The 17,539-nt window shown below is 42.1% G+C and overlaps 6 protein-coding genes across 10 annotated transcripts in view; all 6 read left to right on the top strand.

Annotated features, from left to right (window-relative positions):
* The window catches only part of LOC128445521 (protocadherin gamma-A4), a 248,766-nt gene that overhangs the window by 140,327 nt on the left and 90,900 nt on the right, over window positions 1–17,539 (top strand). The window lies entirely within an intron of this gene.
* LOC128446318 (protocadherin gamma-A2-like) lies at window positions 534–3,281 on the top strand. The gene has a single exon (XM_053429336.1). The coding sequence runs from the start codon at window positions 843–845 to the stop codon at window positions 3,279–3,281; it is 2,439 nt and encodes an 812-aa protein (XP_053285311.1). The 5' UTR covers window positions 534–842.
* LOC128445542 (protocadherin gamma-A2-like) lies at window positions 4,234–6,889 on the top strand. Its single transcript, XM_053428297.1, has one exon. It carries the CDS (start codon window positions 4,496–4,498, stop codon window positions 6,887–6,889), a length of 2,394 nt encoding a protein of 797 aa, XP_053284272.1. The 5' UTR covers window positions 4,234–4,495.
* LOC128445540 (protocadherin gamma-A5-like) lies at window positions 8,006–10,610 on the top strand. Its single transcript, XM_053428294.1, has one exon. The coding sequence runs from the start codon at window positions 8,208–8,210 to the stop codon at window positions 10,608–10,610; it is 2,403 nt and encodes an 800-aa protein (XP_053284269.1). The 5' UTR covers window positions 8,006–8,207.
* LOC128445544 (protocadherin gamma-A2) lies at window positions 11,556–14,102 on the top strand. Its single transcript, XM_053428299.1, has one exon. The coding sequence runs from the start codon at window positions 11,709–11,711 to the stop codon at window positions 14,100–14,102; it is 2,394 nt and encodes a 797-aa protein (XP_053284274.1). The 5' UTR covers window positions 11,556–11,708.
* LOC128445548 (protocadherin gamma-A2-like) lies at window positions 14,650–17,226 on the top strand. The gene has a single exon (XM_053428303.1). It carries the CDS (start codon window positions 14,824–14,826, stop codon window positions 17,224–17,226), a length of 2,403 nt encoding a protein of 800 aa, XP_053284278.1. The 5' UTR covers window positions 14,650–14,823.

Genomic DNA, 17,539 nt, shown 5'->3' with positions numbered 1-17,539 from the left:
ACACAACTGTTATTCTTTATATTCAAGCATCATATGACCACACCAATTACTTGTTTTTTAATAAGAATTGTTTTATTTTTTAATATAAAGGCCAATATTATGGAATATATCGCACTTGTGTGTTTTTGCTGTATTGGTCTTATTCACTTTACTCACTTCAGAACAGCCGACGGCGCCATTATGGGTGTTAATACCAATAGACATAGGCACATGCCTGTGTCCTCAGTTTAATTATCATTATATTCACATTTTCTTCTAATCAGCCGCTGAAAATTGTCAGAGCTCTTTCTTCCCTTCTTTTAGTTTCACTGCTGTACATCATGACGCTTGCTTTATCTGTGAGATCTGATAAACACATCATCTCTTAGTTTGTTGCTATCATCTTATATATATCGTTGAATTGAGTTATATTTTCATTACAATACATTTTATATCTGCGAGAAGCCGATTGGAGAGTCACATATAGCAGGTGTATAAAAACATATGTCCAGGTGGTTTATTGTTAGTGACCATAGACTTTAATCTTAGTGGATTTTTTGCAGTGTTATAGTTTGAACTCTGAGGGCCGCTGTTGACCAGAGTGTTGATGAGTGAGAGCAGGATCGTTGCAGAACCTCCCATGTTACCACGACATAACACAGACAGAACACGACGGAAGACGAACGAAGATGCAGGGCTGTGGATAATATTCGAAAAAATACAGATTTCGACTTGCAAGAGAATCACTTCCAGTGGCTCCAGCTCGTAATTTGGGATTTGAATTTGGAATCTAATAGTTGTCTTCTTTGTTGGATTTAAGCGGTCGGTGGAGCTTAACAGGGGAGAAAAAGACGGGTTGAACAATGAATCGGCAAGTACTGTTCTTTATCTCTCTCCTTTTCCTCGACACGGTGTTCGGGCAGGTCAGCTACTCTATTCCAGAGGAAATGGCGAAGGGATCTCTCGTCGGAAATATAGCTCAAGATTTAGGGGTAGAAATAAAACGCTTGATATCGGGTAAAGCCATGATCTATACGAGAAACAGCGACGTGTACATCGAGCTGAACAGAGAGAGGGGAGTCCTCCTTGTCAAAGAGAGAATCGACAGAGAGGCGCTGTGCACAGAGACCGCGCTTTGTGCGTTACATTTTCAGATTATTTTAGAGAATCCTATGGAATTTTACAGTGTGACAGTCCAGATCACAGATATCAATGATAATGCACCGACATTTGAAAAAAATGAAATGAGATTTAAAATAAGCGAGTCAACGATCACGGGGGCAAAATTTGTTCTGGAAAGGGCTGTGGATCTTGATGTAGGAATTAACGGCGTCCATGCCTATAATTTAAAACCAACAGATAATTTTGCTCTGAAAGTTCATAATAATGCTGATGGGAATAAAAATGTTGAGATGGTTCTACAGAAACCTTTAGACAGAGAGAAACAGGAGCAGATATCTCTCGTGTTAACGGCTGTAGATGGAGGAGAGCCGCAGATGTCAGGAACAATGATGATCGTTATTACAGTTTTAGACGCTAATGATAACGCCCCTGTTTTTACACAGTCCACATACAAAGCTACAGTTACTGAGAATTCACCTAAAGGAACAGTTGTAGCGACAGTTACAGCTACAGATGCAGATCAAGGCTCTAATGCTAAAATACTATATTCAATTACGAATACATTGGAAAATATAAGGAAAATGTTTGAGATTAATCCCACAAACGGGGAAGTGTCCATAATTGCAAACATTGACTTTGAGAAATCAAGACACTTTCAAATTAATTTACTCGCTAGCGATGACGGAGGACTCACAGATTCTTGTAAATTAATCGTAGATATACAAGATGTAAATGACAACAAACCTGAAATTAACATAATGTCAAAATCAACAGTGATTTCAGAGGATGCAAAACTTAATACAGTCGTGACAATGATAAACATCGAAGACAAAGACTCTGGAGAAAACGGAAAAGTGCAATGTTTAATAAGCGAAAGTATACCATTCATTTTAAAATCATCTACAAATGATTTCTATAGCTTAGTGACAGACAGTGAATTAGACCGAGAGAGATCCTCTGAGTATAATATCACAGTGAGCTGCTCTGATGAGGGCGTGCCCTCCCTCTCCAGCAGCGTCACTCTCACCTTACAGATCTCTGACGTGAATGACAACGCACCTGTCTTTGAGAGGAGTTCATACGAGGCCTACATTGTAGAAAACAACACACCAGGACTCTCTGTATTCACAGTAAAAGCCAGAGACGCTGACTGGAACCAGAATGCCCGTGTTTCTTACATACTGGAGGACTCCTCTGTTAACGGAGTGCCAGTCTCCTCGTATGTGTCCGTTAGTGCTGATAGTGGAGTCATCCATGCAGTGCGCACTTTTGACTACGAGCAGATCAAAGATTTTCAGTTCCGAGTCAAAGCTCAGGATGGAGGCTCTCCTCCACTCAGTAGTAACGTGACTGTGACAATACTGATCCAAGACCAGAACGACAACCCCCCTCAGGTTCTCTACCCAGTACAGACTGGTGGCTCTCTGGTGGCTGAACTGGTGCCTCGTTCAGCAGATGTGGGCTATCTGGTCACTAAAGTGGTGGCTGTGGATGTGGACTCTGGACAGAATGCCTGGCTCTCCTATAAACTGCAGAAAGCCACAGACAGGGCGCTGTTTGAAGTGGGCTCTCAGAATGGAGAAATAAGAACTATCCGCCAAGTCACTGATAAAGACGCAGTGAAACAAAGACTGAGTGTTATAGTGGAGGACAACGGGCAGCCCTCTCGTTCCGCTACAGTCGTTGTTAACGTGGCGGTGGCGGACAGCTTCCCGGAAGTGCTGTCGGAGTTCACTGACTTTACGCACGACAAGGAGTACAACGACAACCTGACTTTTTACTTAGTGTTGGCTCTGGCTGTAGTTTCCTTCCTCTTCATCACGTGTGTAGTGGTTATTATCTCAGTGAAAATCTACAGGTGGAGACAGTCTCGCGTCCTGTATCACTCCAACCTCCCTGTGATTCCATATTATCCACCACGTTACTCAGACACTTTGGGGACAGGGACTCTCCAGCACGTGTACAATTACGAGGTGTGCAGGACGACTGACTCCAGAAAGAGTGACTGTAAGTTCAGCGGAGCTGGTAGTCAGAACGTGCTGATAATGGACCCCAGTGCTACAGGGACGATGCAGCGGATACAGAGTGAAAAGAGCATCCTGGATGAACCAGACTCTCCTCTTGAGGTTGGTCGACTAACTTTACTCCCTCTCTGCTCTTTAATGTCTCTTAGTATTTAACTATATCGATTCTAAAATGTTCAAAGCCGTTCCTTTATGTTCTGAACCAGAAACCGCCACATCACCACAATTGTAATCACAAGTGTGTCAAATCATCTTAACCACACCCTATTCTTGTGTCGCAAATCATACTTATAACGAATTTAGAGAGAAGACAACGTAATATTATTTTCAATTTTAATTGGTACAAGTTTCATCACATTTTGTCTGAACCATTTTAAGCACTCTCGATTCTTACTGTACTTTCTTCCAATTTAACGCTACTATTACCTTAATTGCAATCTTATTTATTGGTGTTTTTTTAATCAACTGGTCAGTGTGTGTTTTGGTGTCGATGTTCAGTTGAAATATCCCCAAATACTTTATCTGTACTCAAATATTTCTATTCTAATCTCGTCCAGATTGGAGGTGCACTCTAATCCCTTTTTGAATACACAATAAATGCATTATTTTTATTATGAATAATGGTATGGAGTTAAATTATCAGTGGGAGACTTATTTCCTTTTATTGTAACTGGTACATAGTTTATTTACCTTGTAACCACATGTGACGGTCATGTTGTTACTGTAGGATTTAAGTATTTTATCCTTTCAGGACCTCGGTCAGCGACATGTCCAGAATATACTCCTCTCGCTGTCCATGTTTATCAGTTTAACCTCTGAGTTTTTAGTATTTTCCCTGTAATCTGGTCATCCATTAAAACAAACAGTATTTGACCATCTCGGTTAGTGTAGTGTGTTTATGGACACATGATTATAACTGGAGATTCCTGGATAAAAAGTGACAAAGCAGAGATATAAACATTTTTTAAAGAACGAAACAATGTTTGCAAAGAGGATGTTTCTGAAAACAGTTAGAGTCTTAGCATGTAAAGAGTAAATCTTCTGGGCAGATTTATTCATGTGGATTTCCTGCAGTTTTGCAGTGTGGACTCTTAGGGCCGCTGTTGGATAGAGTGTTGATAAACCAGAGTAGGTTTGTATGAGCACCTCCCTTGTATCCTCCACATTATTCAGAGAGAACTCGACGGAGAAGAACCGACACTCGAGAGCTGTAAAATATTTTCAATCAGAGAGGTCGAGCATCGAGCCTTTTTTTCCTGCATGTGGATTTTACAATTACAAGATTCATGCTTGACCCAGGATTGTATTTCAGTTACTGGGATATATAACTGGTATGTAAAGCCTCGCTGAAAAAATACCCGGACAGAACAATGAAAGGACCGGCGCTGTTGTTTCTCTCTCTTCTGTCCCTCGGCTACGTAACCGGGCAGGTCAGTTACACGATACCGGAGGAAATGGCCAAAGGATCTTTAGTAGGTAATATAGCGCATGATTTAGGTTTACAAACCAAACGTCTGGCATCTGGTAAAGCTCGAATTTATACCCGAGGAAACGACGAGTACATCGAGCTGAACAGAGGAAGAGGAGTCCTCCTCGTTAAAGAGAGAATCGACAGAGAGGTGCTCTGCAGACAGACGACGCCGTGCGCTTTAGATTTTCAGATCATTTTAGAGAATCCTATGGAATTTTACACAGTCACAGTTCAAATTGCTGATATCAATGACAATGCTCCAACCTTTGATGAAAGTAAAATCGAATTTAAAATTAGCGAATTAGCGATCACGGGGGCAAAATTTGTGCTGGAAAGGGCTGTGGATCTCGACGTTGGAATAAACGATCTTAAAAACTACGAATTGAAACCAACAGATAATTTTGCTCTGAAGGTTCATAATAATGCTGATGGAAATAAAAACATCGAGATGGTTCTACAGAAACCTTTAGACAGAGAGAAACAGGAGCAGTTATCTCTCGTGTTAACGGCTGTAGATGGAGGAGAGCCGCAGATGTCAGGGACAATGATGATCGTTATTACAGTTTTAGACGCTAATGATAACGCCCCTGTTTTTACACAGTCCACATACAAAGCTACAGTTACTGAGAATTCACCTATAGGAACAGTTGTAGCCACTGTTACAGCTACAGATGCAGATCAAGGTTCTAATGCTAAAATGACTTATTCAATCACAAATACATTTAATGATGTTAGAAAAGTATTTAAAATAGATAAAGAAAGTGGTGAAATTACATTAATTGGAAACACTGACTTTGAAGATTCGAGAACTTTTCAAATAAATTTACGTGCTAGTGACGAGGGAGGACTCACGGACTCATGTAAATTGATTGTCGATATACAAGATGTAAATGACAACAAACCAGAGATCAACATAATGTCAAAATCAACGGTGATTTCAGAGGATGCAAAACTCAATACAGTAGTGACAATGATAAACATCGAAGACAAAGACTCTGGAGAAAACGGAAAAGTTCGATGTTTCATTGGAGAAAATGCACCATTCATTTTGAAAACATCAACAAATAATTTCTATAGCTTAGTGACGGACAGTGAATTAGACCGAGAGAGATCCTCTGAGTATAATATCACAGTGAGCTGCTCTGATGAGGGCGTGCCCTCCCTCTCCAGCAGCGTCACTCTCACCTTACAGATCGCTGACGTGAATGACAACGCACCTGTCTTTGAGAGGAGCTCATATGAGGCCTACATTGTAGAAAACAACACACCAGGTCTCTCTGTATTCACAGTGAAAGCCAGAGACGCTGACTGGAACCAGAATGCCCGCGTTTCTTACATACTGGAGGACTCCTCTGTTAACGGAGTGCCAGTCTCCTCATATGTGTCTGTTAGTGCTGATAGTGGAGTCATCCATGCAGTGCGCTCTTTTGACTACGAGCAGATCAAAGATTTTCACTTCCGAGTCAAAGCTCAGGATGGAGGCTCTCCTCCACTCAGTAGCAACGTGACTGTGAAAATACTGATCCAGGACCAGAACGACAACCCCCCTCAGGTTCTATACCCAGTCCAGACTGGTGGCTCTCTGGTGGCTGAACTGGTGCCTCGTTCAGCAGATGTGGGCTATCTGGTCACTAAAGTGGTGGCTGTTGATGTGGACTCTGGACAGAATGCCTGGCTCTCCTATAAACTGCAGAAAGCCACAGACAGGGCGCTGTTTGAAGTGGGTTCACAGAACGGAGAAATAAGAACTATCCGCCAAGTCACTGATAAAGACGCAGTGAAACAAAGACTGAGTGTTATAGTGGAGGACAACGGGCAGCCCTCTCGTTCTGCTACAGTCGTTGTTAACGTGGCGGTGGCGGACAGCTTCCCGGAAGTGCTGTCGGAGTTCACTGACTTTACGCACGAAAAGGAGTACAACGACAACCTGACTTTTTACTTAGTGTTGGCTCTTGCTGTAGTTTCCTTCCTCTTCATCACGTGTGTAGTGGTTATTATCTCAGTGAAAATCTACAGATGGAGACAGTCTCGCGTCCTGTATCACTCCAACCTCCCTGTGATTCCATATTATCCACCACGTTACTCAGACACTTTGGGGACAGGGACTCTCCAACACGTGTACAATTACGAGGTGTGCAGGACGACTGACTCCAGAAAGAGTGACTGTAAGTTCAGCGGAGCTGGTAGTCAGAACGTCCTGATAATGGACCCCAGTTCTACAGGGATGATGCAGCGGATACAGAGTGAAAAGAGCATCCTGGACGAACCAGACTCTCCTCTGGAGGTTGGTTAATAGTTTTTTTTTCTTTTGCCTTTGTGCGTTCATATTTCTTTCATTGTTTAGTTACATTCATAGTAAACTGTTTCAAGTTATTTCATCATTTTATGAACCATGAACAGTGTCCCATAAACAAAGTACATATCAATTAACTTTTTAATTTGATCAAATTCTAATTTTATTTTTGAAAGCATCATCATACCTTATTTTGAGCTATCATAACATAAACGTGAATCTCTGAATATTTTTATAATATAACTTGTATTAACTGCCGTGGCAAATACTTTGCTACAAGAATTCAACATCTTAAACGATTTCCACCGTTCTTACCGATTTTTAGTAACTTTCATAAATCATGAAAATACTTTCTTTAGTAATTTTATTTATATATTGGCAAAAAAACCAACCTGTTTTTTTTACTTGTGACTTGATCTTGATCGACCTGTGTTTTCGTCTTATACTATATATATATATATACTTTTTTCGTTCATCTTGGCCGTGAACTGTACAGATTTGTTGAAAATTCGGTTTAATATTTAACAATAGTAAATTTCCAGGGACATTTTCGACAGTTTGAATTGCTTTTATATATCTTAATTGGAACATGTTGTCTTGAACTTGTCAACGCCATGATTTAAGTAATCAAAACTGTTTTCAATTCAGCACCTCGGAGAGAGTCATTTTAGGCAGCTTTTTTCATCCCTTTGGCTTTTTTTCCTCCCTTTGTCCATGTTTCCCATTATCTAATACTTTAATTTCATAGTTCATCTTTCCTTATTCTTTTTTAAGTTCGTTTGGGTTATTGGTGAAAAAACATATCTTAAACATCCCCTCTTTGATTCTTTCAGTCATGGTTCGTGTAGTTATTGACACATGATACTCACAGAAGATTCAAACTAAATGTGTAATCAGTCACAATCGGCTTTGAGTTAGCGTCTTGCCGTTTGCAAAGAGTATGTTTCTTACGTGGCTCTTGTTACCGTGTTTTAGTTGTTTTTTTCTTCAGTATCAGTCTGATGGGTAGAATAAATCCTGCAGTTTTGCAGTGTGGACTCTTAGGGACGCTGTTGACCAGATTGTTGATTACTCTGAGTAGGTTATATCCGCACCTCCCCTACATTCCTCGACATTATTCAGAGAGAACACGACGGAAAAGACCAGACACTCGAGATCAGGACAAATTTGATGTCAGACAGGTCGACCATCTAGCCTGATTATCCTGTTTGTGGATTTTCTAATTTCAACATCCATGCTTTACCTTGGATTGGATTTCATTTTGTGGAATAAATAACCGGACTGTAGAAGCTCGCTGAAAAAATACTCGGATAGAACAATGAAAGGACCGGCGCTGTTGTTTCTCTCTCTTCTTTCCCTCGGCTGCGTAACCGGGCAGGTCAGTTACACGATACCGGAGGAAATGTCCAAAGGATCTTTAGTAGGTAATATAGCGCATGATTTAGGTTTACAAACCAAACGTCTTTTGTCTGGTAAAGCTCGAATTTATACCCGAAGCAGCGACGAGTACATCGAGCTGAACAGAGAAAGAGGAGTCCTCCTCGTCAAAGAGAGAATCGACAGAGAGGCGCTCTGCAGACAGACGACGCCGTGCGCTTTGCATTTTCAGATCATTTTAGAGAATCCTATGGAATTCTACACTGTCACAGTCCAAATTGCAGACGTAAATGACAATGCTCCAACCTTTGAAAGAACAGAAATAAAATTCAAAATGAGTGAGTCAGCGATAACGGGTACAAAATCTGTGTTAGACAGGGCTGTGGATCTTGATGTTGGAATTAACAGTGTTAAAAGTTACGATTTAAAACCAACAGATAATTTTGCTCTGAAAATTCACAATCACGCTGATGGAAATAAAAATGTTGAGATGGTTCTACAGAAACCTTTAGACAGAGAGAAACAGGAGCAGATATCTCTCGTGTTAACGGCTGTAGATGGAGGAGAGCCGCAGATGTCAGGGACAATGATGATCGTTATTACAGTTTTAGACGCTAATGATAACGCCCCTGTTTTTACACAGTCCACATATAAAGCTACAGTTACTGAGAATTCACCTAAAGGAACAGTTGTAGCCACTGTTACAGCTACAGATGCAGATGAAGGGTCTTATGGCAAAATAACATATTCTTTCGCAAATCCATTGGATGCTACAAGGAAACTGTTTAAAGTGAATGAGGAAAAAGGTGAAGTTATTTTAATTGGAAATACTGATTTCGAAGAGTCTCGAAATTATCAGATTAATTTACTCGCTAGTGACGAGGGGGGACTCACAGATTCTTGTAAATTAATCGTCGATGTACAAGATGTAAATGACAACAAACCTGAAATTAACATAATGTCGAAGTCAAATGTGATCTCAGAGGATGCAAAACTTAATACAGTCGTGACAATGATAAACATCGAAGACAAAGACTCTGGAGAAAACGGAAACGTGAAATGTTTTATCAACGAAAATATGCCTTTTAATTTAAAATCATCTACAAATAATTTCTATAGCTTAGTGACAGAGAGTGAATTAGACCGAGAAAGATCCTCAGAGTATAATATCACAGTGATCTGCTCTGATGAGGGCGTGCCCTCCCTCTCCAGCAGCGTCACTCTCACCTTACAGATCTCTGATGTGAATGACAACGCACCTGTCTTTGAGAGGAGCTCATACGAGGCCTACATTGTAGAAAACAACACACCAGGACTCTCTGTATTCACAGTGAAAGCCAGAGACGCTGACTGGAACCAGAATGCCCGTGTTTCTTACATACTGGAGGACTCCTCTGTTAACGGAGTGCCAGTCTCCTCATATGTGTCCGTTAGTGCTGATAGTGGAGTCATCCATGCAGTGCGCTCTTTTGACTACGAGCAGATCAAAGATTTTCACTTCCGAGTCAAAGCTCAGGATGGAGGCTCTCCTCCACTCAGTAGCAATGTGACTGTGAAAATACTGATCCAGGACCAGAACGACAACCCCCCTCAGGTTCTGTACCCAGTCCAGACTGGTGGCTCTCTTGTGGCTGAACTGGTGCCTCGTTCAGCAGATGTGGGCTATCTGGTCACTAAAGTGGTGGCTGTGGATGTGGACTCTGGACAGAATGCCTGGCTCTCCTATAAACTGCAGAAAGCCACAGACAGGGCGCTGTTTGAAGTGGGCTCACAGAATGGAGAAATAAGAACTATCCGCCAAGTCACTGATAAAGACGCAGTGAAACAAAGACTGAGTGTTATAGTGGAGGACAACGGGCAGCCCTCTTGTTCAGCTACAGTCGTTGTTAACGTGGCGGTGGCGGACAGCTTCCCGGAAGTGCTGTCAGAGTTCACTGACTTCACGCACGACAAGGAGTACAACGACAACCTGACTTTTTACTTAGTGTTGGCTCTGGCTGTAGTTTCCTTCCTCTTCATCACGTGTGTAGTGGTTATTATCTCAGTGAAAATCTACAGATGGAGACAGTCTCGCGTCCTGTATCAATCCAACCTCCCTGTGATTCCATATTATCCACCACGTTACTCAGACACTTTGGGGACAGGGACTCTCCAACACGTGTACAATTACGAGGTGTGCAGGACGACTGACTCCAGAAAGAGTGACTGTAAGTTCAGCGGAGCTGGTAGTCAGAACGTGCTGATAATGGAGCCCAGTGCTACAGGGACGATGCAGCGGATACAGAGTGAAAAGAGCATCCTGGATGAACCAGACTCTCCTCTTGAGGTTAGTTATAAACTCTAATTTGTCTCCAGGCCTATTCCTTTGAATTAGGCCCTTTTCAGTGTTTCAGTTGCATACCTTCTCCTTTAGCTCAGCTTGCTGAGAATCAGGGTTAATTTCACTTGGAGGTTTTTCTTTTTCAGTACCATGGACAGCACACAGAACATCCTTGTTGCTGTTCAGTCTGTCTGTCTGTTTCTCTCACTCTCTCTCTCTCTCTCTCTCTCTCTCTCTCTCTCTCTCTCTCTCTCTCTCTCTCTCTCTCTCTCTCTCTCTCTCTCTCTCTCTTTCTATCTATCTATCTATCTATCTATCTATCTATCTATCTATCTATCTATCTATCTATCTATCTATCTATCTATCTATCTATCTATCTATCTGTCTATCCTCTGATGTTGAACTAAACTCTCCTCTAGGTGATGACCGTATTTAATGAGTAACATTGCTAGCATCCATTGCTTTTAGTAAAGACATCAAACAAAACAAACAAACAAAAAACTTGCTGTTAATAGTTTATGTTGATTTTCTTGCGTGGTTTTACTTTGTTCAGCACCACGGACAGCGCTAGACGATCCACCATATGAGTTTGAGGCAGATTCTCGTGTATGGCATCTGTCATTGTGTTTTTCAGTGACTGACTGAATGACTGACTGAGACACTTTTGGTCACCATGGTGCAAAGCTGTTTTTTCATGTACAATGTCCTGTCAATAGTAATTTATGTCGTCTTTTATTTGAATCTATAGAATGCTACTGTGAGAAGTTCTGTGAATAGTATTTTTTTAAACTTAAGTTCCTTGTCTCCTTAATAGCCCCATATATTCTGCAGTTTCGTATTTTGCACTCTTGGCGACGCTGTTGGCCAGTGTGTGTTAGTGCCATTGCATTTTTCAGCCGTGCCTCCCTGATCATTTAGTTGCTGTGGGATCTAAGGACGGAACCACACAATATCTCTGTCATCGAGAAGAGTACACACGGACCAAAGAGTTGGAATAATTTACATGGACATTTCAACTGACGTTTTTTATTTTCTCTGTCCCGCTGTTTGTGGATTACTACTGCCTTTTCTGTGGATTATTTTCTGATTCGTTGTGACGGTGTAGCACCGTTGAAAGGAACAATGCGACGGCAAGTGCTTTTGTTTCTCTCGACGCTCTCTCTCTGTACCGTGCACGGGCAGGTCAGCTATTCTATCCCCGAGGAAATGTCGAAAGGCTCACTGGTCGGAAACATCGCACAAGATTTAGGTTTGGATTTAAAACGGCTGAAAACCGGAAAAGCTCGCTTGCATGTTGGAAACGGCGCCGAATATATCGAGCTGAATAAAGAAAGGGGCCTTCTTATCATTCGGGAGAAAACAGACAGAGAGGCGTTATGCAAACAGACGAGTCCGTGCGCTTTACAGTTTCAAATTATTTTGGAAAACCCCATCGAGTTCTATCGTGTAACAGTCGAAATAACAGATATAAACGACAACGCTCCTATATTCAAAATGAACAGTATGTTATTTGAGATAAGTGAATCGGCTGTCAGGGGAACACAATTCGTATTAGAGAAAGCATTAGATACTGATGTTGGAGGAAATGGGCTCAAGAGCTACTCCCTTTATCCAACAGATAACTTCGTATTAAAATTCAACGTAAACGCAGAGGGAGAAAAGGAGGTTGAGATGGTCTTGGAAAAACCTCTTGATCGTGAAAAACAAGAGCATCTGACTCTAACACTAACCGCCTTCGACGGAGGTGAACCTCAGCTGTCAGGGACAGTGAAAATTCACGTGACTGTATTAGATGCGAATGACAATGCGCCAGTGTTTACGCAGTCAACATATAAAGCGAGTTTAATGGAAAACACCCCGAAGGGAACTTCATTAATGACTGTAATGGCTACAGATGTAGATCAGGGCGCATATGGTTTAATAACCTACTCCTTATCTAGTAACACTGAGGGGATTCTGGATTTATTTGAAATACACGGTGCAAGTGGTGAGGTACGTTTGATTGGAAAAGTAGATTATGAAACATCAAAACATTATCAGCTAAATGTTAAAGCAAGAGATACAGGTGGGCTCCATGACTCCTGCAAAATACAATTTGACATAATTGATGTGAATGATAATGTTCCAATAATAGATTTGATGTCAACTTCTCAGTCTATACCGGAAAACTCTGCTATACAAACGGTTGTCGCTGTGATGAATGTGCATGATGCTGACTCGGATAATAACGGAGTGGTTACATGTTTTCTTAGCGAGAATGTACCACTAATCATTGAAAATGCATCAAATGGTTTTTATAGTATCGTCACAAACAGTGAATTAGACAGAGAGAGATTCTCAGAGTATAACATCACAGTGAGCTGCTCTGATGAGGGCGTACCCTCCCTCTCCAGCAGCGTCACTCTCACCTTACAGATCTCTGACGTGAATGACAACGCGCCTGTCTTTGAGAGGAGCTCATATGAGGCCTACATTATAGAAAACAACACACCAGGTCTCTCTGTATTCACAGTGAAAGCCAGAGACGCTGACTGGAACCAGAATGCCCGTGTTTCTTACATACTGGAGGACTCCTCTGTTAACGGAGTGCCAGTCTCCTCATATGTGTCCGTTAGTGCTGATAGTGGAGTCATCCATGCAGTGCGCTCTTTTGACTACGAACAATTCAAAGATTTTCACTTCCGAGTCAAAGTTCAGGATGGAGGCTCTCCTCCACTCAGTAGCAACGTGATTGTGAAAATACTGATCCAGGACCAGAACGACAACCCCCCTCAGGTTCTGTACCCAGTCCAGACTGGTGGCTCTCTCGTGGCTGAAATGGTGCCTCGTTCAGCAGATGTGGGCTATCTGGTCACTAAAGTGGTGGCTGTTGATGTGGACTCTGGACAGAATGCCTGGCTCTCCTATAAACTGCAGAAAGCCACAGACAGGGCGCTGTTTGAAGTGGGCTCACAGAATGGAGAAATAAGAACTATCCGCCAAGTCACTGATAAAGACGCAGTGAAACAAAGACTGAGTGTTATAGTGGAGGACAACGGGCAGCCCTCTCGTTCAGCTACAGTGGTTGTTAACGTGGCGGTGGCGGACAGCTTCCCGGAAGTGCTGTCGGAGTTCACTGACTTTACGCACGACAAGGAGTACAACGACAACCTGACTTTTTACTTAGTGTTGGCTCTGGCTGTAGTTTCCTTCCTCTTCATCACGTGTGTAGTGGTTATTATCTCAGTGAAAATCTACAGATGGAGACAGTCTCGCGTCCTGTATCACTCCAACCTCCCTGTGATTCCATATTATCCTCCACGTTACTCAGACACTTTGGGGACAGGGACTCTCCAACACGTGTACAATTACGAGGTGTGCAGGACGACTGACTCCAGAAAGAGTGACTGTAAGATCAGCGGAGCTGGTAGTCAGAACGTGCTGATAATGGACCCCAGTGCTACAGGGACGATGCAGCGGATTCAGAGTGAAAAGAGCATCCTGGATGAACCAGACTCTCCTCTAGAGGTGAGTTAAATAGTCTTTCGTATTTGTGCTTTTTTTTCCAATCATTTTTTTTAGCAGAGTTCCCTTGATTGTAAACGTTTTGCTTGGTATTCCAATATTTTCACATCCATGGACAGCATATATAGCATATCCTAATGTTCAATTCACTTTTTTTAAATGCACCTTTTGTCGGTCAAAGAATTCTGATCAGTCTTTTCGAGGTATACACATTTTAAGAGGAATATCATCATATTTTAATGGTAAAACTTCTTTATAATTTAGTGGCAAATGGTTTTGTCCATTCTACAGTTATTGTTATTTAAAAACAGAAATCATATCTTTGAGAGTTATCTACATAGTTGTGGGTATGTTTTTTAATCGAGTTTGTGGTCATACTGAGTTTCAATCACATTCAGATATATACTGAACAGCAGAGAGTAAGTAGTACACGATGGAGCTCTGCAGTTTTATATTGTGAACTCTTAGGGCCGCTGTTCACCACATTGTCGACGGCCGACGGTGAGGTTGTTACAGCACCTCCCATGTAGCTTCGACATAATAAAGAAAGAGCGAGAGGGGAAAGAACGGACACTGGGCTCGTGGAGAATATTTGATAAACGAATCGATCTTTCGTTCTTCTTTCTCTTGTGTGGATTATATTTTCGCTGGTTTAACGTTTTATACTGGATTCTCTATCAGTTTTCTGGGATATAAACAAACTCAACCTTTTGGAATCATTTCGGCAAGAACAATGACGAGGCGAGTACTGCTGTTCATGTGTCTCCTCTCCGTCGGCACGGTGCTCGGGCAGGTCAGCTACACTATTCCTGAGGAAATGGCAAAAGGATCTTTAGTGGGCAATATAGCGCATGATTTAGGTTTACAAACCAAACGTCTGACATCTGGTAAAGCTCGAATTTATACCCGAGGCAGCGACGAGTACATCGAGCTGAACAGAGAAAGAGGAGTCCTCCTCGTCAAAGAGAGAATCGACAGAGAGGCGCTCTGCAGACAGACGACGCCGTGCGCTTTGCATTTTCAGATTATTTTAGAGAATCCTATGGAATTTTACAGTGTGACGGTGCAGATCACAGATATCAATGATAATTCACCGACCTTTGAAAAGAATGAAATGCAATTTAAAATCAGTGAGACAGCGATCACGGGGGCAAAATTTGTGCTCAAGGGGGCTGTGGATCTCGATGTTGCAATAAACGATCTTAAAAGCTACGAATTAAAGCCAACAGATAATTTTGCTCTCCGAGTTCACAGTCACACTGATGGAAATAAAAATGTCGAGATGATTCTACAGAAACCTTTAGACAGAGAGAAACAGGAGCAGATATCTCTCGTGTTAATGGCTGTAGATGGAGGAGAGCCGCAGATGACAGGAACAATGATGATAATTATTACAGTTTTAGACGTTAATGATAACGCCCCTGTTTTTACACAGTCCACATACAAAGCTACAGTTACTGAGAATTCACCTAAAGGAACAGTTGTAGCGGCAGTTACAGCTACAGATGCAGATCAAGACTCTAATGCTAAAATACTATATTCAATTACAAATACATTAGATGGCATTATTAAAGTATTTGAGGTAAATGAGGAAACCGGTGAAATTAGTTTAATTGGCAATATTGATTTCGAAGACTCTCGAAATTATCAAATAAATGTTCTGGCCAGTGACGAGGGTGGACTCACAGATTCTTGCAAGTTAATGGTCGATGTGCAAGATGTAAATGATAACAAACCTGAAATTAACATAATGTCGAAGTCAACTGTGATTTCAGAAGATGCAAAACTTAATACAGTCGTGACAATGATAAACATAGAAGACAAAGACTCTGGAGAAAACGGAAATGTTCGATGTTTTATTGGAGAAAATGTACCATTCATTTTGAAAACATCAACAAATACTTTCTATAGTTTAGTGACAGACAGTGAATTAGACCGAGAGAGATCCTCTGAGTATAATATCACAGTGAGCTGCTCTGATGAGGGTGTGCCCTCCCTCTCCAGCAGCGTCACTCTCACCTTACAGATCTCTGACGTGAATGACAACGCGCCTGTTTTTGAGAGGAGCTCATATGAGGCCTACATTGTAGAAAACAACACACCAGGTCTCTCTGTATTCACAGTGAAAGCCAGAGACTCTGACTGGAACCAGAATGCCCGTGTTTCTTACATACTGGAGGACTCCTCTGTTAACGGAGTGCCAGTCTCCTCGTATGTGTCTGTTAGTGCTGATAGTGGAGTCATCCATGCAGTGCGCTCTTTTGACTACGAGCAGATCAAAGATTTTCACTTCCGAGTCAAAGCTCAGGATGGAGGCTCTCCTCCACTCAGTAGTAACGTGACTGTGAAAATACTGATCCAGGACCAGAACGACAACCCCCCTCAGGTTCTGTACCCAGTCCAGACTGGTGGCTCTCTGGTGGCTGAACTGGTGCCTCGTTCAGCGGATGTGGGCTATCTGGTCACTAAAGTTGTGGCTGTGGATGTGGACTCTGGACAGAATGCCTGGCTCTCCTATAAACTGCAGAAAGCCACAGACAGGGCGCTGTTTGAAGTGGGCTCACAGAATGGAGAAATAAGAACTATCCGCCAAGTCACTGATAAAGACGCAGTGAAACAAAGACTGAGTGTTATAGTGGAGGACAACGGGCAGCCCTCTCGTTCAGCTACAGTCGTTGTTAACGTGGCGGTGGCGGACAGCTTCCCGGAAGTGCTGTCGGAGTTCACTGACTTTACGCACGACAAGGAGTACAACGACAACCTGACTTTTTACTTAGTGTTGGCTCTGGCTGTAGTTTCCTTCCTCTTCATCACGTGTGTAGTGGTTATTATCTCAGTGAAAATCTACAGGTGGAGACAGTCTCGCGTCCTGTATCAATCCAACCTCCCTGTGATTCCATATTATCCACCACGTTACTCAGACACTTTGGGGACAGGGACTCTCCAACACGTGTACAATTACGAGGTGTGCAGGACGACTGACTCCAAAAAGAGTGACTGTAAGTTCAGCGGAGCTGGTAGTCAGAACGTGCTGATAATGGACCCCAGTGCTACAGGGACGATGCAGCGGATACAGAGTGAAAAGAGCATCCTGGATGAACCAGACTCTCCTCTTGAGGTTAGTTATAAACTCTAATTTGTTTCCAGGCCTATTCCTTTGAATTATGCCCTTTTCAGTGTTTCAGTTGCATGCATACTCCTTTAGCTCAGCTTGCTGAGATTCAGGGTTCATTTCACTTGGAGGTTTTTTTGTTTCAGTACCATGGACAGCACACATAACATCCTTGTTGCTGTTCAGTCTCTCTGTCTGTCTGTCTGTTTCTCTCTCTCTCTCTCTCTCTCTCTCTCTCTCTCTCTCTCTCTCTCTCTCTCTCTCTCTCTCTCTCTCTATCTATCTATCTATCTATCTATCTATCTATCTATCTATCTATCTATCTATCTATCTATCT

This window comes from Pleuronectes platessa, chromosome 8 (assembly GCF_947347685.1).
Source record: "Pleuronectes platessa chromosome 8, fPlePla1.1, whole genome shotgun sequence".
Lineage (NCBI taxonomy): Eukaryota > Metazoa > Chordata > Actinopteri > Pleuronectiformes > Pleuronectidae > Pleuronectes > Pleuronectes platessa.
This window is presented reverse-complemented; position numbering and strand designations above follow the sequence as displayed.

Excerpts from the sequence above, each read along its gene's own strand:
- LOC128445548 (XM_053428303.1), top strand. The coding sequence starts at position 14,824 with ATGACGAGGCGAGTACTGCTGTTCATGTGTCTCCTCTCCGTCGGCACG.
- LOC128445544 (XM_053428299.1), top strand. The coding sequence starts at position 11,709 with ATGCGACGGCAAGTGCTTTTGTTTCTCTCGACGCTCTCTCTCTGTACC.
- LOC128446318 (XM_053429336.1), top strand. The coding sequence starts at position 843 with ATGAATCGGCAAGTACTGTTCTTTATCTCTCTCCTTTTCCTCGACACG.
- LOC128445542 (XM_053428297.1), top strand. The coding sequence starts at position 4,496 with ATGAAAGGACCGGCGCTGTTGTTTCTCTCTCTTCTGTCCCTCGGCTAC.
- LOC128445540 (XM_053428294.1), top strand. The coding sequence starts at position 8,208 with ATGAAAGGACCGGCGCTGTTGTTTCTCTCTCTTCTTTCCCTCGGCTGC.